Source organism: Euleptes europaea, chromosome 3 (genome assembly GCF_029931775.1).
Source record: "Euleptes europaea isolate rEulEur1 chromosome 3, rEulEur1.hap1, whole genome shotgun sequence".
NCBI classification, from domain to species: domain Eukaryota; kingdom Metazoa; phylum Chordata; class Lepidosauria; order Squamata; family Sphaerodactylidae; genus Euleptes; species Euleptes europaea.
In genome coordinates this window covers 17,839,269-17,864,902 of record NC_079314.1, presented here as the reverse complement: position 1 = coordinate 17,864,902, position 25,634 = coordinate 17,839,269, and the positions used below count along the sequence as shown (strand labels likewise).

Below are 25,634 nucleotides of genomic sequence, written 5' to 3'. Positions count from 1 at the left end.
GTTTTTACCACACCATCACTCAATGGTTTTATTGTAGTAGTTCATTTTCAGCAAATTGAAATTAGGACCGGCCATGAAAGCTTTGTCACACTGCCATGGTTCAAAAAGCTCAGGTATGGGTGGGCAGATGGGGCTCTCAGCTGCCTTGGCTGTGCATGTTTATAAAACAGGTAAGGGCAGCCTGCAGAAAGAGGAAGGGGGAAGAAATGAGACAAAGTAAAATGTGCCCTGACCTGGGGTGACTCAGGCTAGCTCGATCTTATCAGATCTCCGAAGCTTAAGCAGGCTCGGCTCTGGTTAGTACTTGGATGGGAGACCATCAAGGAAATGGGGAGGGGCTGTGGCTCAGTGGCTTGGCATGCAGAAGGTCCCAGGTTCAATCCCCGGCATCTCCAGTTAAAGGGACTAGGCAAGTAGGTGATGTGAAAGACCTCAGTCTGAGACCCTGGAGAGCCGTGGCTGGTCTGAGTAGACAATACTGACTTTGAGGGACCAAGGGTCTGATTCAGTATGAGGCAGCTTCATGTGTTCATGTGGGTTGTGGCTACGCAGAGCCGGCAACAGCAAACCACCTCTGTTTGTCTCTTGCCTCGAAAACCGTAAGGGGTCGCCATAAGTCAGCTTCAACTAGACGGTACTTAGAATCGCCAAAATGTTTGTATCAAGCCAGCCTGTCCATGTGCGTCTTTCAAGGGACCAGATAATTTCCTGATGGAACCAGAACCAGCAGGTTGAAATTAAATCAAACAAGTTTCCGGCTAAACTTTAGGAAGAACTTTCTGACAGAGCTGTTCCTCAGTGGAACAGGCATCCTCAGGCGGCGGGCTCTCCTTCTTCGGAGGTTTTTAAAGCTAGATCTGTCAGCAATGATGATTTTGTGAAAAGCAGATCATGAGGGGGGGAGGGCAGGAAGGGCTGTTTCAGCGTTTGGCTCTCATGGCCCTTTCTTACATGCCCAGGGAAATGCTGATCGCCACTTCAGGGTCAGGAAGCAACTTTCCTGCAGGCCAGATTGGCCAGGGATCCTGGAAGTCCCCCCCCCATCTTCTGTGCATGGAGTAGGGGGCTTACAATCTCCTTCCCTTCCTCTCCCCACAACAGAAACCTTGTGAGGTAGGTGGGGCTGAGGGCCAAGGTCACCCAGCTGGCTTCATGTGGAGGAGCGGGGAATCAAACCCGGTTCTCCAGATTAGAGACCACCTCTCTTAACCACTACGCCATGCTGGCTGTCTGTGTAGTGATTAAGAGGGGTGGACTCCAATCTGGAGACCCAGGTTTGATTCCCCGCTCCTCCACATGAAGCCTGCTGGGTGACATTAGGCCAGTCACCATTCTCTCAGAACTCTCTCAACCCACGTGGAGGCAGGCAATGGCCAGCCACCTCCAAACGTCTCTGGCCTTGAAAACCCTACAGGGCCACCATAAGTCATCAGAGCTGACTTATGGCGGCCCTGTAGGGTAGGGTTGCCAACCTCCTGGTAGTAGCTGGAGATCTCCTGCTATTGCAACTAATCTCCAGCCGACAGAAATCAGTTCACCTGGAGAAAATGGCCGCCTTGGCAACTGGACTCTATGGCATTGAAGTCCCTCCCCTCCTAAACCCTGCCCTCCTCAGGCTCCGCCCCAAAAACCTCCCGCTGGTGGCAAAGGGGGACCTGGCAACCCTACTGTAGGGTTTTCAAGGCCAGAGACGTCCGGAGGTGGTTGGCCATTGCCTGCCTCTGCGTGGGTTGAGAGAGTTGGCAGCAAAATCCACCCCCACACAAAGTCAGGTTGTAGCCATGGTCAGGGCCCTTATATGAAGGGAAGGGAGAGGGATCTGGCCTTGGGAGTCCAAAACCACCGCACAAGGCTTCTCGCCGGTCCAGCCAACAGACTTCACAGATTTGTCTGTATCATTCTTCAGGAGGAGGCCTGGGCTTTTAATCCCTTCGGCCTCAGTTCTTTATTTGGGAGTGGCGGTGGGGGCTGGAAAGGGGAAAAGTCCGCTTCGCTGATGAGCTCCTCAGGTGAGCAGCCCCTCCCGCCTCACCGGCTCCCACTGAGCCGTTCCCATGGCGCCCTGTGTTCTGTTTTTCTTCAGCTGGCGGTTTGTGAGGGAGGGTTCCCGTGCATCCAGGTGTTTCTTTTCCTGTCCGTTGGCCTCTGTTGGGCCTTTGAAGTGGTGCAAAAACCCAGTCAAGCTTTTCGAGGGGGGAAAGTGAGAGGAGGGTGACAAAGCTCCTCTTTTGAGCCTCTTCTCAACTCTTTGAACTAGCTATTAAATATCTCCAGCTTTTGCTGCGGCCAACCATGTAGGAAGCCTGGGATCGCTACGCCAGGCTCTGTTCAGTTGGGGAGGGGCTGCGGCTCAGTTTGTAGAGCATCTGCTTGGCACGTAGAAGAGCATCTGCTTGGCACGTAGAAGGTCCCAGGTTCAATCCCCAGCATCTCCAGTTAAAGGGACTAGGCAAGGAGGTGATGTGAAAGACCTCTGCCTGAGACCCTGGAGAGCTGCTGCCGGTCTGAGTAGACAATACTGACTTTGATGGACCAAGGGTCTGATTCAGTATAAGGCAGCTTCGTGTGTTCCTGTATGCTCAATTTGCTTCCCTGCCAGCGTCCTCTTCTCGCTGACAGCTTTCTTCTTGCTCCCTCGAGCTCCTCCCAGTGATGGGGCCTCAGGAGGGAAGCGCACCCGGAGGCAGTTGCATTGTGTTTTGATACACGGCCCTTTTGCCCCGCAGCATCGGGAAGGTTCGGATGAAGACCCCCACAGCAAGGGGCGTCCTAGACCTGGACGTGCTGAAAGAGGAGGCAGGCGCCGCTGGCAAGGACGAGCCGTGAGTGTGACGTCGAGGCTGTGGGGGCCCCGCCTTTCCCGTCCAGAACGCCTGACCGCCTCCATCTCTCCCTCTTCCCGCAGGTCCCTGATGGAGCACTCCCCTTCCTCCACAGCGTTGCGCTCCCGTCCCGAAACACCAGATCAGGGCCAGGAGCCCCTACTGGAACCCCTCTGGCACAGATATGCGGGTACGAGAATCTCTGTCTCTCTCCCTCCTGCGTTGGGAGGCTGGCACATCTCTCTGCCCCCACCTTTTTGGCAAAAACAAAGGGGGGTTGTGGTGAATCCAGTTTCCTTGAGACACACACCAGCTTAATTCTCCACGCAAGCTCCCTTTCAGTTTGGCAGGCAGGGTGTGTCCTGTGCCTATCAGAGAACAAAATAGTTAAGCGAGAGCCAGCGCCCAAAATGGTGACCTTGGTTAAGAACTCTGTTCTGACATCAAATTGAGCAACAACTGAAGAAAAAGGGGAACAAAGAAACTCAGCCTAAAAGTCAGGGGAACCAACAACCAATAAATCTATTTTTATTATATATGCTTCCTAAGAAGCACAAACATAGTTACAAATATTACCAACATGTAACAGTTGATGTTAGTGCATAAAATGTCCAAAATCTGACCAGTCGCGTTTTGGCCTTTTACAGGCCTTCCTCAGTGGTCGGTCATACACAATTTTACAGTACACATCCTGACATATACACAAACGTTGTACAAGGTTATATATATTCTGTGTGGCTTTGTGTTCAAATAGTTGTTAGACTGTGTACCTTAAAAGATGGCTTATGCTCACACTTTGTATATGGTGTCCAGCGTTTCAGGATGGGTATAAATAACATCAACAAATGTGAAGAAAAGAATGCACAATATATAATAAAAATAGATTTATTGGTTGTTATGTTAGATAAGTGTTTAGCTCAACCCCTTTGGTTTCCCCATCAAATTGAGCAGGCCAAATTTCCCTGTTTTAGGTGTGCATGTGTGTGTGTGGAGGGGTGAGGGTCGGGTTTACCTCTTTCGATTTCTCCTTCCTTCCTCAACTTGGCAGCTCAATTCTGCCTGGGTGGGGAGGGGGAGTGGGAACCCGCTTCCCCCCTCCCCCTCCCCCCCCCCACTGGGCCCATCCCTGCAGGCGGTACTATTCCTATGACCCTGCGGCCTGACTGAAAGTCTTGCTCCTTTGTGCCCCCAGTGGGCCTTTCCAGCTCGGACGAGGACAACCTGAACCAGGAGGACAAGGAGAACGAGGTGCCCCGCAAGACGCAGCCCCACTTGCGCTTCGAGATCAGCAGTGAGGACGGCTTGAATGTGCAGGCTGACAGCATTGAGGGTGAGGTTGCGGCCGGTGTCGTCCTTCGGCTATGGTGGAGTGACAGAGGCTCCACTGGCACGGACATCGGCTCGGTTTTTTCTCCTTCTTGAGTACCAGCTGCAACTATGGTGTTCTTATGTTGGAGAGCAGCATCCTTTGCCAGATCCGCATTTCTCCCAATCTGAAGTTTCATTCTTCCATAGACAAATCACCCACTGCCCTTTCTCCGTTCAGGTGCCTGGAAAGCAGTGATCGAGAAGGTGCAGGAAGCTCGTACCAATGCCAGGCTGAAGCACCTGTCCTTTGCAGGTAAGGGGGCCCTTGCGAATTGCCAAACCAGCCCTCAGCCCGCGTGGTGTAGTGGTTAAGAACAGTGGTTTGGAGCAGTGGACTCTAATCTGGAGAACCGGGTTTGATTCCCCGCTCCTACACATGCAGCCAGCTGGGTGACCTTGAGCTAGTCACAGCTCTCTCAGCCCCACCCACCTCACAGGGTGTCTGTTGTGGGGAGGGGAGGGGAAGGTGACTCTAAGCTGGTTTGATCCTTCCTTAAGTGGTAGAGAAAGTCGGCATATAAAAACCAACTCTTCTTCTTCTTCCCCTGGAGGCTGGAACTGTGAGACAGGAAGGTGAGGCAGAAGCTCGCAGGGGGGATCTCTGCATTCTGTACCCAGGCTTTAGGGTAGGCCTGGATTTCCTTGCGACTGGGGTGATGCAGCAGGATGGCCAAGTCTCAGGCTATCTGCTTTCATGGCAGGCATGAACGGCGTGCGGATGCTGGGGATGCACCATGATGCCATCATCTTCCTGGTGGAGCAGCTGTACGGCGCCAAGTCGTGCCATAAGTACAAGTTCCGGTACCACCAGCATGAAGGCGAGGAAGAGGAGCTGCCTCTTAACCCTCACGGCTGTGCCCGGGTCGAAGTCTACGTGAGGTGGGCTTTGTTTTCCGTCTTGGGGCTGGCGCTGGCCCCCATCACTGCCAGCATCCAGTGAGGGCCAGGTGCCTCTGGGTAAAAGTTACAAAGAGTGTCCTGGAACCCAGGTAGCATTGAGCGATGCAAGGGTTTCTTGACTCACTTATTTATTTCTGTAGTCCGCCTTTCTCACTGAGACTCAAAACGGATTACAGAATTTAAAACAACGCAGTAGGAACAGTGTAAGATACGGAATAAATGGTTGGATCATAAAGTTAGAAAACAGAACACTAAAGGCAGCATAATATAAAAAATGCTGAAACTGGATTTCAGAAATTAGAAAACGTTGCAATAAAAACAAGATGATGCATACAATAAACTGTGCTCTACAGCCCTTGTCCCTCTGTAAAAGCAACCTCCTGAACAATTCCATCTTAGAATCATAGAGTTGGAAGGGACCACCAGGGTCATCTAGTCCAACTCCCTGCACGATGCAGGAAATTCACAACTACCTCCCACATACACACACACGCCCAGTGACCCCTACTCCATGTTCAGAAGATGGCCAAGATGCCCTCCCTCTCATCATCTGCCTAAGGTCATAGAATCAGCATTGCTGAGACGGCTATCTAAGCCTCTGCTTAAAAACTTCCAGGGAAGGAGGGCTCACCACCTCCCGAGGAAGCCTGTTCCACTGAGGGACCGCTCTGTTAGAAAATTCTTCCTAATTTCTAGACGGGAACTTTTTTGATTTAATTTCAATCTGTTGGTTCTGGTCCAACCTTCTGGGGCAACAGAAAACAACTCGGCACTATCCTCTATATGACCGCCCTTCAAGTACTTGAAGATGGTTATCATATCACCTCCCATTCTTCTCATCAGGCTAAACATCCCCAGCTCCTTCAACCTTTCCTTTCATTGATTATGGTGGGTGAATGCTGGACAAAAGGTGCAAAGGGGGGAATAGGAAGGAGAAGCACCCCGTGTGCTAAAATGGAACAATCCTTCTCTCCCCCCCCTTGCTTCTCCAGGAAATGCACCTTTGACATGTTCAACTTCCTGGCATCCCAGCATCGTGTGCTTCCTGAGGGTGGCCCCTATGACGAAGAGGAGGACGAAGTGCAGCTGAAGTCCACCAGGTAAGAGGCCATGCCTGACTTCTGCCATTCCGAAGTTCGAGGGAGTCTGTACACCAGGGGGGGTCAAACTCCTTTGTTACGAGGGCCAGTTGTGTTATAAATGTCACATGGTTGAGCAAGGCCATACCTCACCGGCCCAGATCGAGGGGGGGGGCTACCTTGGCTGGTTCGTGGGCCAGATAAGAGCTCTCAAGGGGGCCAGATCAGGCCTCCGGGTTGTATGTTTGACACCCCTGCTCTACACCATCTGTGCACGACAGATTAGGATAGCCTGCAAAAACAAAAGAAACCAGCTCTTGAAGATCTTTGCGATTGGGCAGTAGACAGCTGATGAGAAGTGAAGGCTGTGTTGTATGCTGTAAGGAAATGCTTTGTAATCACAGTCCTCTGATCTTCAGCCAGTGGGCTCTGGGATTAATTTTTCCAAAATGTGGAGGAGTGGGGAATTGAACCTGGTTCTCCAGATTATAGTCCGCCATGGTGTAGTGGTTATGGGCGGCGGACTCTAATTTGGAGAACCGGGCTTGATTTCCCACTCCTCCCCATGAGCAGCAGACTCAGTGAACCGGGTTGGTTTCCCCACTCCTCCACATGAAGCCAGCTGGGTGACCTTGGGCCAGTCACAGTTCTCTCCGAACTCAGCCTCACCTAGCTCACAAGGTGCCTGTTGAGGGGAGGGGAAGGGAAGGCGATTGTGAGCTGTTCTGAGACTCCTTAAAGGTAGAAAAAAGTGGGGTATAAAAACCAACTCTTCTTTTTCACCGCTATACCATGCTGGCTCATCTCCCTGAATTACAGCCCTTAAATATGTCCTAAAAGCCACCAGGTATCCACCTTGGTGCCTCTTGCCTGGCTTCGTTTTGAAATGTCTCACAACCAAACCCACTAGTTGTGAAGCTGCCCTTGGTGCTAGTTTCTTTGTCTAGTCTGGCTTCTTCTTCTTTTAGGCGAGCGACCAGCTTAGAGTTACCCATGGCCATGCGCTTTCGGCACTTGAAGAAAACCTCCAAGGAAGCTGTGGGTGTGTACAGGTAATGTCCTGGATCGTCGGCTGCTTGCTTGAGTCCGCAGCCCTGGTCTTCTTTGCCAGAGGGCGATTTCTTGCCTAGTCTTGTTGCAGTGAACGCTTGCCAAGCTCATTTTTTACCTGCCTCATAAGTGTCACAGGCCTTTATAGAATCATAGTTGGAAGGGGTCACACAGGCCATCTAGTCCAACCCCCCTGCTTAATGCAGGATCAGCCTAGAGCATCCTTGACACTTGTTTGTCCAGACTCTGCTTAAAGACTGCCAGGGAGGAGGAGCTCACCACTTCCCTAGGTAGCTGATTCCACTATCGAACAACTCTTAACTGTAAAAAATTCCTAATATCCAGCCAGTACCTTTCTGCCCACAATTTAAACCCATTATTGCAAGTCCTGTCCTCTGCTGACAACAGGAACAGCTCCCTGCCCTCCTCTAAGTGACAGCCCTTCAAATACTTAAAGAGAGCTACCATGTGTCCCCCCCAACCTCCTCTTCTCCAGACTAAACATTCCCAACTCCCTCAGCCTTTCCTCATAGGGCTTGGTCTCTTGGTTTCCTTCCATTTCCACTGTTTAATACGCAGCCACCTTCCTTTCCTCCACCTCTTCCAGGTCAGCTATCCACGGCCGGGGTCTATTCTGCAAGCGAAACATCGACGCTGGTGAGATGGTGATAGAGTACTCGGGCATAGTCATCCGTTCCGTGCTGACTGACAAGCGGGAGAAATACTATGACAGCAAGGTAAAGGCAGGCCAGGCAGAAAAGAGCCAACCCCGGAGTTGGGAGGGGGCGGAACGTGGATGAATGGAGGAAGTGTGCGGGGCCAGCGGGCAAGGGTCCCTAGACCTGAAACCCTTCTCCTCTCACCAGGGCATTGGATGCTACATGTTCCGCATCGATGACTTCGATGTGGTGGACGCTACAATGCACGGCAACGCCGCCCGCTTCATCAACCACTCCTGCGAGCCCAACTGCTACTCCCGCGTCATCCACGTGGAGGGCCAGAAGCACATCGTCATCTTCGCCCTGCGGCGCATCTTCCGCGGGGAGGAGCTCACCTATGACTACAAGTTCCCCATCGAGGACGCCGGCAGCAAACTGCCTTGCAACTGCGGGGCCAAACGCTGCCGCCGCTTCCTCAACTGAGGACCTGTTTCCCCGGCAACGGGCCTTCCCTGGTAGCTGCCGAGGAGGGCGGGGCACGCCCAAGGGAGAGGGGAAGGGGGGACCCGAGTCTGCTGTACTGTTCGTTCCAAGTGGGCCGCCGCTGCTGCAGCAGCACTGGCTCGTCCCTTTCGTCCCTCAAGGCATGGAGACAATACATCTCCAGGAGCATCAGTTATGCCCGTTTCGGGTCGGAAAATGGAGGCCGTCGGCAACGGCCCCCGTCGCTTAAGTCTGTGGCTTGAAATCATGGCAGGCAGAGATATGGGGCAACTCTTGAAGGGTGTCCCCTGACCCCTTATTTGTCCCCATCTGCTTCGTAAATCCTGATTATTATTATTATTGTTATTTTTCCCTTGTGGGGTAAGAACAGCATTTTCTTTAATTTTGTACTTTAAAATTTTGTGAATTCCCCCTCCCCCTTGCTTAGATTCTCTGTCTAAAAGGAAAACAAACCGTCAAACCCAGGAGGATGTAAATATTTGTACAAATTTCTAAACCTGTTTATTTTCTATGCACTTTTTTATTTAAGATGCTCAGTCAACTCAAGACGGGAAAGGGTTGGATTCTTGTCGGTATAATTTTAAATAAAACGCAATTTTGACACGAGTCTGAAATCCGTCGGCAGTCATTTCAGGCTAAGAAGGACCGTGTATGTGTCTTCACACACGACAGGAGAGAAAGAGAAGAAACTCTTTAAAACTCTTTAACCAGAAAAATCTCTGTGTGTTTTTTCCCCTAGGAGTTTAAGGTCATGTGAGTTGATTTCAAAATAGATCAGGATCAGCTGGCTTGCGTGTCTTTGAACTTGCGTGTGTGTGTGTGTGTGTGTGTGTGTGTGAAGTGCCGTCAAGTCGCTTCCGACTCATGGCGACCTTATGAATGAAAGTCCTCCAAAATGTCTTACCTTTGACAGCCTTGCTGAGATCTTGCAAATTGAGGGCTGTGGCTTCCTTTATTGAGGCTTCCTTGCATACAAACACCCAAGAGATAGTACAGTGGCTGAAGAGATCTGCCACATTCAGAGGCAGTCAAACTCTGCATACCAGTGCCAGGAAAGGCTTCGGTTTCTGTTGTTGGCCAGAGTAACTGGTTGACCACTGTGCTGGACTAGATGGACCACTGGTCTGATCCAGCAGGGCTCTTCTTATGCTCTTAATATAAGGAAGCTTCATGGGTGTTCATGAATTTTAGGTTACCTGTTTACTTAAGCTAATTTTGACCACGGTCCTCATGGTGGCTGGCAACTTTAGTAAACCAGATCCTCATTAAAAACAAAACCATACTTCAACACATGAAACACATGAAGCTGCCTTATACTGAATCAGACCCTTGGTCCATCAAAGTCAGTACTGTGTACTCTGACTGGCAGCGGCTCTCACATCACCTACTTGCCTAGTCGCTTTAAGTGGAGATGCCAGGGATTGCACCTGTGACCTTCTGTATGCCAAGCAGATGCTCTACTGTTGAACCACGGCCCTTCCCCACAGCTAATTACGCTGTCCAACCCTGTTTATTTACTTCATTTATATCCTGCTGTTCTCCCAGTGGGGACCCAAAGTGGCTGACGGTGTTTTCCTCTCCTCTGTCCCTATCCTTACAACAACCTTGTGCAGCAAGTTAGGCTGAGTAGCCCAAGGTCACCCAGCAAGCTTCCTAGCAGAATGGGGATTTGAACAGGTACCTCCCGGATGGACACTCTAGCCCAGGGGGATCCAACCCCTTGAGAGCTCTTATCCAGCCCATGAGGCAGCCACCCCCTCCACTCTCAATCTGAGCTGGTGAGCCATAGCCCGGCCTGACATGTCATATCCAGCACTCGTAACAATTGAGTCCGACAACCCTGCTCTAACCACTACACCATGGTGGCTCTTCTGTTCTTCTCAAAGCATGAGTTTTTCCTTGAAGGCAACTTTGTCCTTCAAGCACCCATGTCCTTAGCCTGATTTCTTCAATTAGTTATGGCTAGAAAAAGACCCTCACAATAAAAGAACACTGTGGTAAGCAGGAAAAACACACTGTGACAGATTTGCTACTTATGGAACATTTCAGCAAAGTATTGTCGAAGGCTTTCTCGGTCAGAGTTCATTGGTTCTTGTAGGTTATCCGGGCTGTGTAACCGTGGTCTTGGTATTTTCTTTCCTGACGTTTCGCCAGCAGCTGTGGCAGGCATCTTCAGTTAACCTACAAGAACCAATTTCAGCAAAGCTTTAGCAAAATCATGGCTGAAAAATATTGTTTTATCACAAGCAGTGTTTCCAAGTGCATTTGAAACTCTTCAGTAAAATATGAGGGGGGGGAGAGGTAAAGGTACCCTGTGCAAGCACCGGGTCATTCCTGACCCATGGGGTGACCGTCACATCCCGACGTTTCCTAGGCAGACTTTGTTTACGGGGTGGTTTGCCAGTGCCTTCCCCAGTCGTCTTCCCTTTACCCCCAGCAAGCTGGGTACTCATTTTATCCACCTCGAAGGATGGAAGGCTGAGTCAACCTTGAGCCGGCTACCTGAAACCGACTTCGGTTGGGATCGAACTCAGGTCGTGAGGAGAGTCTGGACTGCAGTACTGTAGCTTACCACTCTGCGCCACGGGGCTCTATGAGGGGAAAGGACAACCTAATAAAATGGAGGTGAGGGGTTCTTAGGAATAGGATATTTCTGCGTAGGGTAGGGCTTGAAGACACATGTAGCTGCCTTATACTGAATCAGACCCTCAAGGTCAGTATTGTCGACTCTGACCAGCAGTGGCTCTCCAGGGTCTCAGGCTGAGATCTTTCCCATCACCTTCCGCCTAGTCCTTTCAACTGGAGATGCCGGGGATTGAACCTGGGACCTTCTGCATGCCAAGCAGATGCTCTACCTCTGAGCCACAGCCTCTGAGACAACTGAGGGTAGTCAGTGATGACCTTTTCAGTTTGCTGCTGATTCTCCCCCATTCACCATTTTCTGGCCCTGCTAGATGCAGGTTTGGGGGTAGGCATGTGATGAAATAACCGGAATGAGGTCAGGAAACAGGAGAAGCTGTGCTAGCAGCTGAAGCATTCCACCGAAGAAGGTCTTAGCATTATAATTTCTATATTGAAAGTGGCTCATTTTTAGAAACAAAAAAATTCCAATTAAACCAAATTCATTAACCGCTGGCGTCCTGTATAATTCCAACCTGTCTCGCCCAGCCAAGATTCCCCCAGCACGGGAATTTTTCAAGATCATTAACATTTGGGAACGCTCAGCCTTAATTTACCTAGTTTTCCTAGTTTTCCTAAACCAATTACTGCTATGGTGAATGGTTTCCCTGCTTGGATTTTTATATAAGTACATCTGATAATGCTAGCGTAAAAACTTGCTACTCTTTTAAGGTGCCACCAAGACCCCTTCTTCCTTGTTTGAACTATTCTCTGGGGGAACAATTTTCCTTCATCTGCTGTGCCTTTGTGTGTGGCAAGCAGCCAAATCTAATAGGTAACCATTTTTTTAAGGTGTTTGTTACAGTGTGGCAAAAGTTGCTGGACTTTGTCATTCAACATGGTTGCCTCTGGCAATTCATACAAACCCTACAGTACACATACATTTGTACGGACTCTTCATTCGTTTATTTGATGCCTCACCTAGCAAGGAAAGCTAGCTGCAACTCTGGTTGGATGCGTGGGCTGGCCGCTCTAATTAGGGTTGCCAGTTCCGGGTTGGGAAATACCTGGAGATTTTGGGGGTGGAGCCTGAGGAAGGTGGGGTTTGGAGAGGGGAAGGATTTCAATGCTAAAGAGTCCAATAGCCAAAGTAGCCATTTTCTCCAGGGGAACTGATCTCTATCAACTGGACATTAGTTGTAATGGCAGGAGATCTCCAGCCACCACCTAGAGGTTGGCAACCCTAGCTCTAATCCAAGTATTTTTTTTGTATTTTATGCAGAGCAACGGTTATCTAAGGATGAGGAAAATGCACTCTATTCTATATGCCTCACACTGGAAAACCCCTAAAATTCCTGGAATTATTTGAATGGATTCACAAGTTATTAGACTTTGCTTCGCTGTCAAAACTAACACACCTGATGAAAAAGAATTTGCTGGATGGTTTTAGGATGAAATGGCAACCAATAAATATCTATCTGTGCCAAATATTATTGCTAGATGTAGGATATAGATACAGGTTATTAGCTGGTATTTAGTATCAGGAAATGATAACTTCAGCCAAAAGTTAGATTCAAGGCTACAAATTCATATTGTGGCATCAGAGTGTGGTTGATTTATTATTATCTACTAAGTAGTTTTAAATATCATGTTATGTTTAGTACTCCATAAGGGAATGGCAATATATTATAGGGCACTATTAAGACATAGTTCTAGAATTTTAAGGGTGAGATTGAAGCGGATGTATGAACTTATTACTTTGTAAACACTTGGACACAGACATGTGTTTGTCTTCTTCCTTTTTAACCTTTTGGTTTTGTTTTTGTATCCCATTATATGAAATAAAAATTATAGTAATAATTATAGTAATAAAAAAGAAAATGGCACTCTGCACACGTTCGGAGGCACTCCCTCTGCCCCTGGCATCGCAAATAACCTGCAAGGAAACCTAGCCCACTAGGCGCTTCAGCATCTCCTCCAAGCATCCTGCAGGATTGGGTTGTGCAATGGGAGGAATCCCAAAGGTTTCGCTGCGTTTTCACCTCCCTTGAAGCGGCAGGGTTAGGTTTCCTGCTTTTTACGCCGCACAGCAAAAAGTTTGATCCAGCCCAGCCACGCCCTATAAAACAAAACAAAAAAATCCCTCTCTAATTAACGTTCAAGGTAAAGATATGGAAGAATTAAAAAAAACATGGTCAAAGGCCGCCGCATTCCGGGACAAACTGGCGAAAATGAATTTTACAAATGTAATTAATGAATTATAGATATTTTTTAAAAAAACAAAAGCAATAACAGCAATGTTAAATACTGTCAAAACACTTCTCCGGAAGTCCAGTGGTGATGGGATACACTGTTAAGGTGGGTGGTGGATATTAGAGCACTATATACTTTAAAATTTTTATTATACACTGTAATTACAATGGTTGTATAGGTGCTCTTTTTGTATCTTTGTTTTTTTATTATTTATGTTTTACATAATGTTTTCTTTTTTTTTTACTTTAGCAAAAAATAATAAAAAATTATAATTAAACAAAACAAAAAAAAGGCGGACCACGACTCCCGCCATCCCACGCGGTCGGGGCTCTTCGGCGCGCAGCTCCAAGAACTACGGCGGCCGGCACGCCTCTTTCCGTGAGGCGTTCCCGGCATGCTTTGCGGGAGGGCCCTGCCCCGCCGCACGACGCTTCCCGGCAGCCCTTGGGAAAGCGGTCGACTACAACTCCCAGAATCCCTTGCTGCCTCGGTCTCTGTTTGCGGAAGTAGTACTAGTCGCCTGGAGGGGGTGAGTTTTGGTGGGTTCAGTCACGCCTAGAGCGTCTTCTCTCTTTTTTTTTTTGGTGTGGGTTTTTTTTGGTGTGGGGTGGGGGAAAGAAAAACGGGGATTTGGAAAGGGCCGAGAATGGCCACGTGCTAAGTTGGGGGGTGGGGTGCTGGGGAGGGTCTCCTCCATGGGCCTTTCCCCTCTCCCCAGTATTCACGTTTCCTTCCTCTTCTCCAGCCTCAGCTTCTTTCTTTCGGCTGCCCCAGTTCCAGGGGGCTAAGGCAGCAGCAGCCACCATGAACCTGGAGCGAGTTTCCAACGAGGAGAAGCTCAATCTCTGCAGGAAATACTACTTAGGTGAGTGGTCATTAAAGCCCCAGAAGCGGCATGCCTCAGGAATTAAAGCCGCACACACCACTTTTAAAAACTGCATGTTTACTCTGAGTTAAATCCAACTAAATCAGAAGGAGATTGAGACTGGGAAGGGCAGCCATGAAGGAGCTAGAAAATATTTTGAAGTGTAAGGATGTGTCCCTGGCCACCAAGACTAGATTAATTCATGCCATCGTATTCCCTATTACTAGGTATGGGTGTGAAAGCTGGACAGTGAAGAAAGCTGATAGGAAGAAAATCGATTCCTTTGAAATGTGGTGTTGGAGGAGAGTGTTACGGATTCCGTGGACTGCCAAAAAAAACATATCAGTGGGTTATAGATCAAATCAAGCCTGAACTGACCCTAGAAGCTAAAATGACTAAATTGAGGCTATCGTATTTTGGTCACGCCATGAGACGACAAGAGTCACTGGAAAAGACAGTCATGCTAGGAAAAGTTGAGGGCAGCAGGAAAAGAGGAAGACCCAACAAGAGATGGATTGACTCAATAAAGGAAGCCACAGCCTTCAATTTGCAAGATCTGAGCAAGGCTGTCAAAGATAGGACATTTTGGAGGACTTTCATTCATAGGGTTGCCATGAGTCGGAGGCGACTTGACGGCACTTAACACACAGCAAATCCAACGAAGCTCAATGAGGCTTACTCCCAGGCACATGTGCATAGGCAGTGGCAGGACGTCCATTTTTGGGACCCTGAAGCCTGAACTGTTATGGGGCCCCCTTCGCAACCAGCAACGATAGGGCCATGTGCAACAAGGTCCAAAGGGCCTTGCTGCCCTTGCAAGGGCCTCGAGGCCCAAATGGCAGAGAACAGGGTGGTGGGGCGGATTCCTTGAACATGGGCCCTACAGTGAGCCCCTTCCCACCAGCAACGAGGTCTGGGTAACCACTGTTATCTTTTTCAATGGGGTTGTTTTACGGCAGATGTATCGGTTCCTTCTCTAATAGAGAGGTAGAAGGTCATCAGAGGGGGCTTGATAGGATAAAGAGGTGAAAATCTGATTTTTGGTGTTAAAATGCACAAGCAAGACAAGTGCAGCCTGAATTTAGAATTCAGATGTCTTTTTATGGTTTGGATTGGCTCTAGCCCAAGGGCTGAGCTATAAAACTATTAAGGCATTCACCAATGAAATGTAGGCTATGAATACATTCCGGGAAGTTCAGCGAGTCCATACAGCCGGGGGTTCAAGCGCTGCAAGCCCCCGAGAAAATTTTGAAATTTGACCAATTGCAGGGACATTTTGAGGCCATATGAAATGGGTATTTGAGCATATTCTAAGGTCAATATTAAGTACCTCAACTCATTGGCTTATGATTCTATCACTAAAGTAGCCCTATTTTAATAACAAACACTTTAAAAACCTCCATCAATTTTGTTGAAAAATCCACTCATTAAACAAAAAGTTGCTTTCTGTGCAACTGTGTGGTGTAGTGGTTAAGAACGGTGGTTTGAGTGGTGGACTCTGATCTGGAGAACCCGGTTGGTTTCCCCACTCCTCCACATGAAGCCAGCTGGGTGACCTTGGGCTAGTCACACTCTCTCAGCCCCACCTATCTCACAGGGTGTCTGTTGTGGGGAGGGGAAGGGAAGGCGATTGTAAGCTGGTTTGATTCTTCCTTAAGTGGTAGAGAAAGTCGGCCAACTCTTATAAAAACCAACTCTTCTTGCTGAGAGGAGATCCCCCTCACCAAGCCAAAAACAGTGCCTCACACTTCAGAACTAGCAACCAGTATGTCAAGGAAGCTAGGGAGAGGCTAGATGCTGCTCATGGATTGCAGCCATCCCTGGCTCGTATCATCTGCATGCCCAATGCACCATGAATTCACCCGTGTGCCTCTTGTGAAATGTTGACATACTCATAAGCTGGGAACAGATTTCGCTGTGTCTCAAGCCATTATTCAGCAGTCTTTCCATATAGTTTGACAGAGTCAGATGGAGTTCAGTGGGAGAAAGAGGTCAGAACTAGGGATGGGATCTATAGTAGCAACTGTGGGAGTCCCAAGGTGGGGTGCCCCTGTAGAGTGTACATCTAAGGGAGGCACAGGCGACTTGGAAGAGCGGAAAGGAGCAATGACCGCAGGCATCTGCAAAGAAAGGGTGGGGTTGGAAGACAAGCATCACTTCTTGTTCTTGGGCATCTGAATACTTTGATATTATGTACGCCTAAGGATTACCTCATGGTTTTGTCCCCGTGCTTACGGCACAATGTAACCTCTGTAAAACCCTAGTAACACAGTAGCAGAAATTCCATTTCTTTATTTTTTCATAGAGGTAGTATTATTTTTGGGCACAGCGGGACCAATTTTTGTTGGAGGGCAGGTTGGAAATTTAATTTATCCTCGTGGCAAGGTGGAACAGGGGAGTGCACATTTGGGAAGCGGAATGTGTTTGGGATGGGGGGGTTGGGAATTCATCCATTCTACTCCTTAAACGCTGCAACTCAGGCCAGCCTGCAGAGGGCTTCTGAATGTTGGTTGCCGTGAAAACTCACGAGGGTATGTGAATGTTTGCGACGCAGCACTTCTCCTTATTTCCTGGTGATTCCTTTCTCCTGTCTCCCCAGGCGGCTTTGCTCTGCTCCCTTTCCTGTGGCTGGTGAACGTCTTCTGGTTTTTCCGAGAGGCCTTTCTGGCGCCAGCGTACACTGAGCAGCTGCAGATCAAACGCTGTGAGTCATGTGTGCACGTGGTGGTGGTCGTGGGGAAATGATGCGACTGGCATTTGGCAGGGTTTTAAAGACTCTGCACTGTCAAACCAGAGGCCCCTATCCTCCATCTTCTGGGAAGCCCACAAGTGGCACATGAAGGCACCAGTTGGGGGGGGGGGCACAGCATCTATTGTCAATCCATCCCCATTGTTCTCCACTCTCCCACCTGTTATTCAGTAAGCATACAGCCTCCGAGTGTGGAGGTTAAGAACATAAGAAAGGCATGCTGGATCAGACCAAGGCCCATCAAGTCCAGCACTCTGTTCACACAGTGGCCAACCAGGTGCCTCTAGGAAGCCCACAAAACAAGACCACTGCAGTAGCATTGTCCTGCCTGTGTTTCACAGCACCTAGTACAATAGGCATGCTCCTCTGATCCTGGAGAAAATAGGTATGCATCATGACTATTATTAATTTTGACTAGTAGCCATGGATAGCCCTCTCCTCCATGAACATGTAAACTCCCCTCTTAAAGCCTTCCAGGCTGGCAGCTATCACCACATCCTGGGGGCAGGGAGTTCCACAATTTAACTATGCCTTGTGTGAAGAAATGCTTCCTTTCATCTGTTTCGAATCTCTCACCCTCCATCTTCAGCAGGTGACCCCACGTTTTAGTATTATGACAAAGGGAGAAAAGCTTCTTCCTATCCACTCTCTCAATACAAGGTTCTGTTTCACTGTCATACCTGATAGGTGTCGATACAGACCTCTCTCCCTCCCCCCCATGAATTTATCAAACACCCCTTTGAAGCCCTCCAGGCCTGCTGCTGCACTGAATGCTTTGCAGGAGACAACGAGGATCGCTGGTTCGGATGGCGCGCGATAGGGGCGTCCTGGTACCTATATTAGCTGGCCGCCGTACCCTGGCATGCCTAGGAGGGGCAGGGGGGGCTCGACACCCGCTTGGCATTGCCTCAACCTGTTCCTCTTCCCAGATGTCCAGCGTTCGGCCGTGGGTCTCCTTTTCTGGGTGATCGTGCTCACCGTGTGGATCAGCATCTACCAGACGCACCGGGCCCAGTGGGGCGAGATGGGCGACTACCTCTCCTTCACCATCCCCCTGGGTACCCCCTGAGGAACCTCTTCCCTCGCTGGTCGCCAGCGGGAAGCCTTCTAACTCTTTTTTCCAATGGACTTCCTGGGCAGCCGGTTGGGGGTCGTTCCGACCTCCCCTCCCACAGAACTGGTGCAGCATCGTGCCGTGGTGAACCGGGGAGGGGGCTTCCTCTCGGCGTTCCCCAGGATCCTTGTTCTGGCACACCCCACTACAAGCTACTTGCAGAAGTGGTCAATAAATATGGGATTCTCCACCTCGGTTTGCTCATGGTGTGGTACTTTTGGGCGAAAGGGGGGGTAGGAGAGGGGGGGCAGAGTCCGCCTCATTTATTTTCATCGGTTCTTGTAGGTTTTCTGGGCTGTGTGACCGTGGTCTTGGTTTTTTCTTTCCTGACGTTTCGCCAGCAGCTGTGGCAGGCATCTTTAGAGGAGAAACACTGAAGGACAGTGTCTCTAAAATATTCCATTTATTTTATTTATTTATATCTATTTTATCACGTTTATAATCCTCCCTTCCCAGCCCAGACTGGGCTCTGGACGACTTACGTAAACTAGATTATAAGATAAAAACGTATTAAAACAAATTAAATCCAGAGTTAAAAACCAGCCCATACAAACACTAACCTAACATCCAAGGTGCCACTAATGTGAAATACAGCCATAGCAAAAACCTGCTGCATTTCACATCCTCCACAAATAAGATGTTCCGGGGGGGGGGGGGGGAGGTGAGCAGCGTAGGGAGGCCAGCATTGGTGGGAACCTACCACAGCTGGCCTCAACCATAGGCCTGGTGGAATAGCTCTGTCTTGAAGGCCCTGTGGAAGTCCCTGAGGTCCCGCAGGGCCCTGGTCTCCCTTGAGAGGTTATTCCATGAGGCAGGGGCCAGGGTGGAGAAAGCCCTGGTTGAGGCCAGCTGGACACTCTGGGCCGGGGACCACCAGCAAATTTGTATTCGAAGTTCTTAATGGTCTGTATAGGCACACTCCAGGAGCTTTGCACATGTGCGTAGCAAATTCCAGAAGGTTCTAGAACTAAAAAAGCTGGCCCTGTCCAACTCAAGGAAAGGGGGCGTTACCATGCCTGCCCAGAGCAGAGGGATGACATCTTCCCACCTGGTCCTCTTTTGCCGGGAAAACTGCAGCAGCATTGCAGGGAATGACCTTTGTTTTACTGCTCGGCTTTTGTTCTCGGTCTGCCACTTCACTCGCGAGGCAGGCCGCGCGCCTGTGACGCACAGCAGTCTAGCTTCGGAAAAAGTGCCTCGGGTGCGAATTGCGTGAGGCGGATTCCTCGGGTGCATTGCCAGCAGTTTTCCAAGTGGGCAGGCTGGAACTGTTCCCCCACCTCAGAACACCACTCCGGGAAAGAGCTGTGTCTGTGCCAATTTTGAGGGCCAAGGTATCAACCCCCACTCCTACCTTTGGATCGCACAGAGCTAGTTAAAGCAGCGGCTGCTCCGACTGGCCGACTGAGTATTGCATAGGATGAGAGGAATGGCAAACTAGTATTTATCTGGCACAAATCAAAAGGGTGTGAATAAATGGGTGCTCTCAGGCGGGAGCCCGACTTCCTAGTAGAAGAAGAAAATTCACCGGGGTGGGGTGTTAGGGAAATGGAGGCCTGCCACTTGGAGGTTTCCCAGTGCCCCCACCTCAGGCTGGGCATTGCATTTCGTTGGTCCCGAAACAGGTTGTTCCCTTCTGAATTGGTACCGTCAGAGTGGAAGGTTCCAGTACTGGGTAGCGTTGCCACGTCAACCGCTTAAGGGGCTTGAGGCAAGACACCGTCCTGGAGCCACGCCCTGGCGCCCTCTTCTCCTTGAACAAAAGACGCGCGCAGGTTTGTGCTCGTTTTCCTTTGATCGTGAAGTTTATAGTCCCAGCAAGCTACGTCAGTCTATGAGGTCAGAGCGATTGGCCTATGGCCACCCAGGGAGCACCCATTGCAGAATTTCAGATTTGCAACTGGGTCTCCTGCATGACTAGAAGCTAAAATGACTAAACCGAGGCTGTCGTACTTTGGTCACATTATAAGAAGACAAGAGTCACTGGAAAAGACAATCATGCTAGGAAAAGTTGAAGGCAGCAGGAAAAGAGGAAGACCCAACAAGAGATGGATTGACTCTATAAAGGAAGCCATGGCCCTCACTTTGCAGCACCTGAGCAAGGCTGTTAAAGATGGGACATTTTGGAGGACACTGGTTCATAGGGTCGCTATGAGTCAGAAGCATCTTGGCGGCACTTAACCCACGCACTCCTGCATGCAAGAATTCCCCAACCTCTATGAAAAGGCCCATTTAAAATACCACTGCGTTATCAAGTGGTACCTTGGTTATGTACAGCAAGGGTTACCAAAATGGCGCCCATCAACATCTTTCCTGGGGACAGCCAAGTATTTTTAGAGACTGGGTGGGGCCAGGTGGGGATTTTGCCAAGCAAACCTTCTCCTAGGGTACTGGAGATTTGATTGGCTGTGCCGATTTTTTTAAACGTAGCTTTTTCAGAAGCTGCCACCACAACACTATGTTACCGAAGGCAAACCATAACAGCCATTTTGGGGGGCTGGCTCTGCCTCCTGTGGCAGCCATTTTGTGGCTGTGCCCACTATACTGTGTCAGAACTCCAAAGGTGCCCACAGGCTGAAAAAGGTTGGGGACCCCGGTGTACACTCTCCCCCCCCCCTTGTTTTTCCTCTAACGTCGCCTATTTTTACGGGGCTGCAGCATTCTTGATTGGTGCTTCCAGCCAGTTCTAGTCCATATGTACAAGAGAAAATGGGGTGTGTTTTAAATGGCATTTGTGAGAATGTGGGCTTAAAAGTCCATAAGTCTGCGAAATCCTGTCGCCCTGCAGCAGCTTTGAACGTCAGAACGGCCATGCTGGATCAGACCAAGGCCCATCAAGTCCAGCAGTCTGTTCACACAGTGGCCAACCAGGTGCCTCTGGGAAGCCCCCAAACAAGACCACTGCAGCAGCATTGTCCTGCCTGTGTTCCACAGCACCTCATATAATAGGCATGCTCTTCTGATCCTGGAGGGAATAGGTATGCATCATGACTAGTATCCATTTTGACTAGTAGCCATGGCTAGCCCTCTCCTCCATGAACACGTCCATTCCCCTCTTAAAGCCTTCCAAGTTGGAAAAAGTTAAAAAAAGGCATTGCTACTGGCTTTTGAGACATTTGGCCTTGCAGACTATGCAGCTCTTGGTGTATTCTATGCTAGCATTACCTCCCTGCCTTCTCCTCTGAACATTTTAGCTGTCTGTGGAACTGCACATTTGGTACCTGCCTTTCGACCTGTGACCTTCGATACCAGTTTGCAATGCACCTGGGCTCTCTTTGTTGGAAGCAGCGTTGTTTCATGTGCTGGCGAGTCTGATTCTGCTTGGCTTTTCTGCACTTGTCTTCCCGTGGCCCCTTTAACAGGAGCCCCCAGCGTGTCGAGCCATACTGCGCCAATCAAATAGGGTCTAAAACAGCCCCCCCCCAACGTGTTGCCCATTGAAAGTGGGTGGAGCCAGATGCCGCTTTTGCCCAGCAGAACCTCTGATTGGTCATTGAACATTTGATTGGCCATCCAGATATTTAAAAACGTTGTTTCAGCAGCAGCTGCCACTACAACACAAGGATGTCCACGGTGTGGCTGGCTCCGCCTCCTGCAGCCGCCATTTTCTGGCTGCGCCCACCACGCCGTGTCAAAACTCCAAACGTGTCTCCCATGTCCAAAAAAGGTTGAGGACCCCAATTTTCCTTGTGGTGTTAAAGGCACAGGAGCAGGGCCAGAAGCAAACAAAGAAGGTGGCAACCTTACTGGAAGAGGGTGCTTTTTGTTTTAATACGTGAGGCAGCTAATCGGGCTGTCAGATGATGGAATAAACAGCGAAGGAAACAATGAAGCTAATGTTCTCGCCTGGAGCCCAATTGTCTTGCACTGAATCACTGTAATCCAGCACGCCAGCTACAGTCGGTTCTCTGCTTGCCCTTTTGAGGTGTCTCAGAAGACGGGGTGATATGTCTGTCTTATTGTATCAATACCCAATAACAATAAAACAGTAGGAGGTTGAAGATTCAAAGCAGTTTGTTTTATTGGCCGATACACAAAATGCCTGGTGAAAATTGCCCAAAGCGCAGGACAATTCACACACACATCAAAGGATTGCAAGCACGAATATAGACTTCGATAATGGGTGGTTACAGAGGCGTAATACACACGTAGGACCCAAATGCCCAATACTCAGGACCCCCACATTAGCATGCCCTATTACAGAATTGAAGGCGGTTACAGAGAAAGTGAAGATCTCATGTTCACTAATGAGCAAGAAGACCCTACAGTGTCAGGTGCTGCTCTGTTTGATCCTAAGTTACTGCCTTCTTATCTTGGACCTTGATTTCTGCCAAGGCTCTAACTATGGAGGTTCCTAGCTGGTTCTTATCTGTGGAAAACCAGCTTATGAGAGCATATTAAGATCGTCTATAGCTTCTCTAACTTCTAACTAGAGGGTTAAATCGTAGCCTCTTTAGGTTTGAGGCCTGCTAACATCTACAGGTGCTTGGTGTGACTTTATAATTGATGCCAACTCTTATATGCTGAGTCTGGCATGTTTATAAGTGAAGATATACTTTATTGAATACAAAGAATATATTTCAAATCAAAGAATACATTTCCCATAGCATATAATGATTTCAGGCATTTTAGGGGTGTGTGGCTGTGAGGAATCTTTGGGGTAGCTAGGTGATAGCATTACCAGCCTCCAGGCGGGGCCTGGCGTTCTCAAAATTACAGCTGGTCTCCAGGCCACTGAGATCATTTCCCCTGGAAAAAATGGCAGCTTTGGAGGGCAGATTCTAGGGCATGGCGTTCTTGTTCAGTACCCTCTGTGGGCACCGTTCCAGGAACCTCCCAAGCTGGAGTTGGCAACCTGGCCCGATATTTACTCCCTTCTGTGCAGTCCAAATCAGGAATAGAGGGGCAACAAAGCTGGTGAGGGGTCTGGAGACCAAGTCCTATGAGGAAAGGTTGAAGGAGCTGGGTACGTTTAGCCTGAAGAGGAGAAGACTGAGAGGGGATATGATAACCATCTTCAAGTACTTGTAGGGCTGTCATATAGAGAATGGTGCCGAGTTGTTTTCTGTTGCCCCAGAAGGTCAGACCAGAACCAACAAGTTGAAATTAAATCAAGAGTTTCCACCTAGACATTAGGGAGAATTTTCTAACAGAGCAGTTCCTTGGCGGGACAGGCTTCCTCGGGAGCTGGTGAGCTCTCCTTCCCTGGAGGTTTTGAAGCAGAGGCTAGATGGCCATCTGTCAGAAATGCTGATTCTATGACCTTAGGCAGATGATGAGAGGCAGGGCATCTTGGCCTTCTTCTGGGCATGGGGTAGGGGTCACTGGGTGTGTGTGGGGGGGAGGTAGTTGTGAATTTCCTGTATTGTGCAGGGGGTTGGACCAGATGACCCTGGTGGTCCCTTCCAGCTGTACGATTCTATTATTCGTTCTTGTAGGTTATCCGGGCTGTGTAACCGTGGTCTTGGAATTTTCTTTCCTGACGTTTCGCCAGCAACTGTGGCAGGCATCTTCAGAGTAGTAACACTGAAGGACAGTGTCTCTCAGTGTCAAGGCTGTAGGAAGAGTAATATATAGTCAGAAAGGGGTTGGGTTTGAGCTGAGTATTGTCCTGCAAAAGTATTGTCCTGTAAGTATCAAGATAATGTGCTAATGAGGGTATGGTATGTTAATATGGAACCATTGTATCCTGAAGTGATCTGTTAATGTGTGTAATCCAAAGCTAATCTGTATGGCTATTGTTGAATGTTGTCTTTGTCTGGAGGTTTTTCAGGGCAGGAAGCCAAGCCTTATTCATTCTTAAACTCTCCTCTTTTCTGTTAAAGTTGTGCTGATGTTTATGAATTTCAATGGCTTCTCTGTGCAATCTGACAAAATAGTTGGTAGAATTGTCCAGTCTTTCAGTGTCTTGGAATAAGACCCTGTGTCCTGTTTGTGTCAGTCCATGTTCAGCCACTGCTGATTTCTCAGGTTGGCCAAGTCTGCAGTATCTTTCATGTTCTTTTATCCTTGTTTGTATGCTGCGTTTTGTGGTCCCGATGTAAACTTCTCCACAGCTGCAAGGTATACGATATACTCCTGCAGAGGTGAGGGGGTCTCTTTTGTCTTTTGCTGATCGTAGCATTTGTTGTATTTTCTTGGTGGGTTTAAACACTGTTTGTAGGTTAACCTACAAACAGTGTTTAAACCCACCAAGAAAATACAACAAATGCTACGATCAGCAAAAGACAAAAGAGACCCCCTCACCTCTGCAGGAGTATATCGTATACCTTGCAGCTGTGGAGAAGTTTACATCGGGACCACAAAACGCAGCATACTAACAAGGATAAAAGAACATGAAAGATACTGCAGACTTGGCCAACCTGAGAAATCAGCAGTGGCTGAACATGGACTGACACAAACAGGACACAGGGTCTTATTCCAAGACACTGAAAGACTGGACAATTCTACCAACTATTTTGTCAGATTGCACAGAGAAGCCATTGAAATTCATAAACATCAGCACAACTTTAACAGAAAAGAGGAGAGTTTAAGAATGAATAAGGCTTGGCTTCCTGCCCTGAAAAACCTCCAGACAAAGACAACATTCAACAATAGCCATACAGATTAGTTTTGGATTACACACATTAACAGATCACTTCAGGATACAATGGTTCCATATTAACATACCATACCCTCATTAGCACATTATCTTGATACTTACAGGACAATACTTTTGCAGGACAATACTCAGCTCAAACCCAACCCCTTTCTGACTATATATTACTCTTCCTACACCCTTGACACTGAGAGACACTGTCCTTCAGTGTTACTACTCTGAAGATGCCTGCCACAGTTGCTGGCGAAACGTCAGGAAAGAAAATTCCAAGACCACGGTTACACAGCCCGGATAACCTACAAGAACCAATGAACTCTGACCGTGAAAGCCTTCGACGATTCTATTATTCAATTCTATGATTCTTCTAGGGGAAGACACGATTCATGCCTTCAGGGCAGTTGGGGGATAAGCTGATTAACTTTGACTCTACATAGCCTACAGAAAAGGGTCCCTGCAACGGTGTCATAAGGATTAGCTGGACTTTCCCATCTTTAAATAGCCTGCTTGTCTTTGCTTCTAGCCTTGAACTTTAAAAAAAGAAATACAGTTGCTGCTTACTAGAGAATTGCCACTCCTGTAGCAAAAGATGGTTTTTAGGACAAATTTTTAAAAAAACCTCAAAAGCAAATTATTATGCGCTGAGACATACAGAAGTTCTGGAGGTCAGCTGTGGCTAGGAGTGAGGGTGAGCATTCATTGGTTACTGTTTGTTCGAGCTGCTAGGCCTGAACATGGGGCAAAGCGATTTAGGTTAGGAAGCAGGGCATGTTTTAGCTCAGAGGTCACCGAAGGAGAAGGGGAGGCCATACCGAAACGAAGGTGAAGAAACAATTGTTGCACGGGAAATGATACTTGAATCAGTTTTGCAAACCCAATGCATTTTGCGTAAACTTCTTCAAGGGGGAATCTTTCAGATTCTACTTCAGCTTCCCATGCAAGCAATAAAGTAATTTTGCTTTATTGCTTGCACGGGATCTTGAAGTGGAATCTGAAAGGTTCCCCCTGAAGAAGCTTTACGTGAAACGCTGTGGGCTTACAAAACTTATTCAAGAAT

General features: G+C 48.6%; 2 protein-coding genes across 2 annotated transcripts in view; both read left to right on the top strand.

The window, feature by feature from the left end:
* The window catches only part of KMT2B (lysine methyltransferase 2B), a 58,740-nt gene extending 50,353 nt beyond the window's left edge, over positions 1-8,387 (top strand). Inside the window, exons 27-35 of the mRNA XM_056846858.1 lie at positions 2,727-2,822; positions 2,906-3,012; positions 4,015-4,152; positions 4,369-4,443; positions 4,892-5,069; positions 6,083-6,190; positions 7,138-7,221; positions 7,827-7,956; positions 8,086-8,387. Coding sequence (XP_056702836.1) covers positions 2,727-2,822; positions 2,906-3,012; positions 4,015-4,152; positions 4,369-4,443; positions 4,892-5,069; positions 6,083-6,190; positions 7,138-7,221; positions 7,827-7,956; positions 8,086-8,361 — 1,192 coding nt within the window. The 3' untranslated portion in view covers positions 8,362-8,387. The remainder of the gene's footprint in view (positions 1-2,726; positions 2,823-2,905; positions 3,013-4,014; positions 4,153-4,368; positions 4,444-4,891; positions 5,070-6,082; positions 6,191-7,137; positions 7,222-7,826; positions 7,957-8,085) is intronic.
* A 5,668-nt stretch (positions 8,388-14,055) lies between these two features.
* Positions 14,056-17,966, top strand: PSENEN (presenilin enhancer, gamma-secretase subunit). The gene is made up of 3 exons (XM_056847313.1): positions 14,056-14,119; positions 16,719-16,823; positions 17,798-17,966. The coding sequence occupies exons 1-3, from the start codon at positions 14,059-14,061 to the stop codon at positions 17,935-17,937; spliced, it is 306 nt and encodes a 101-aa protein (XP_056703291.1). The 5' UTR covers positions 14,056-14,058; the 3' UTR covers positions 17,938-17,966.
* Positions 17,967-25,634: the final 7,668 nt, after the last annotated feature.

Excerpts from the sequence above, each read along its gene's own strand:
- PSENEN (XM_056847313.1), top strand. The coding sequence starts at position 14,059 with ATGAACCTGGAGCGAGTTTCCAACGAGGAGAAGCTCAATCTCTGCAGG. Across the intron at positions 14,120-16,718 it reads CTGCAGGAAATACTACTTAG|GCGGCTTTGCTCTGCTCCCT; the intron begins GTGAGTGGTCAT and ends CTGTCTCCCCAG. Across the intron at positions 16,824-17,797 it reads GCAGCTGCAGATCAAACGCT|ATGTCCAGCGTTCGGCCGTG; the intron begins GTGAGTCATGTG and ends TCCTCTTCCCAG.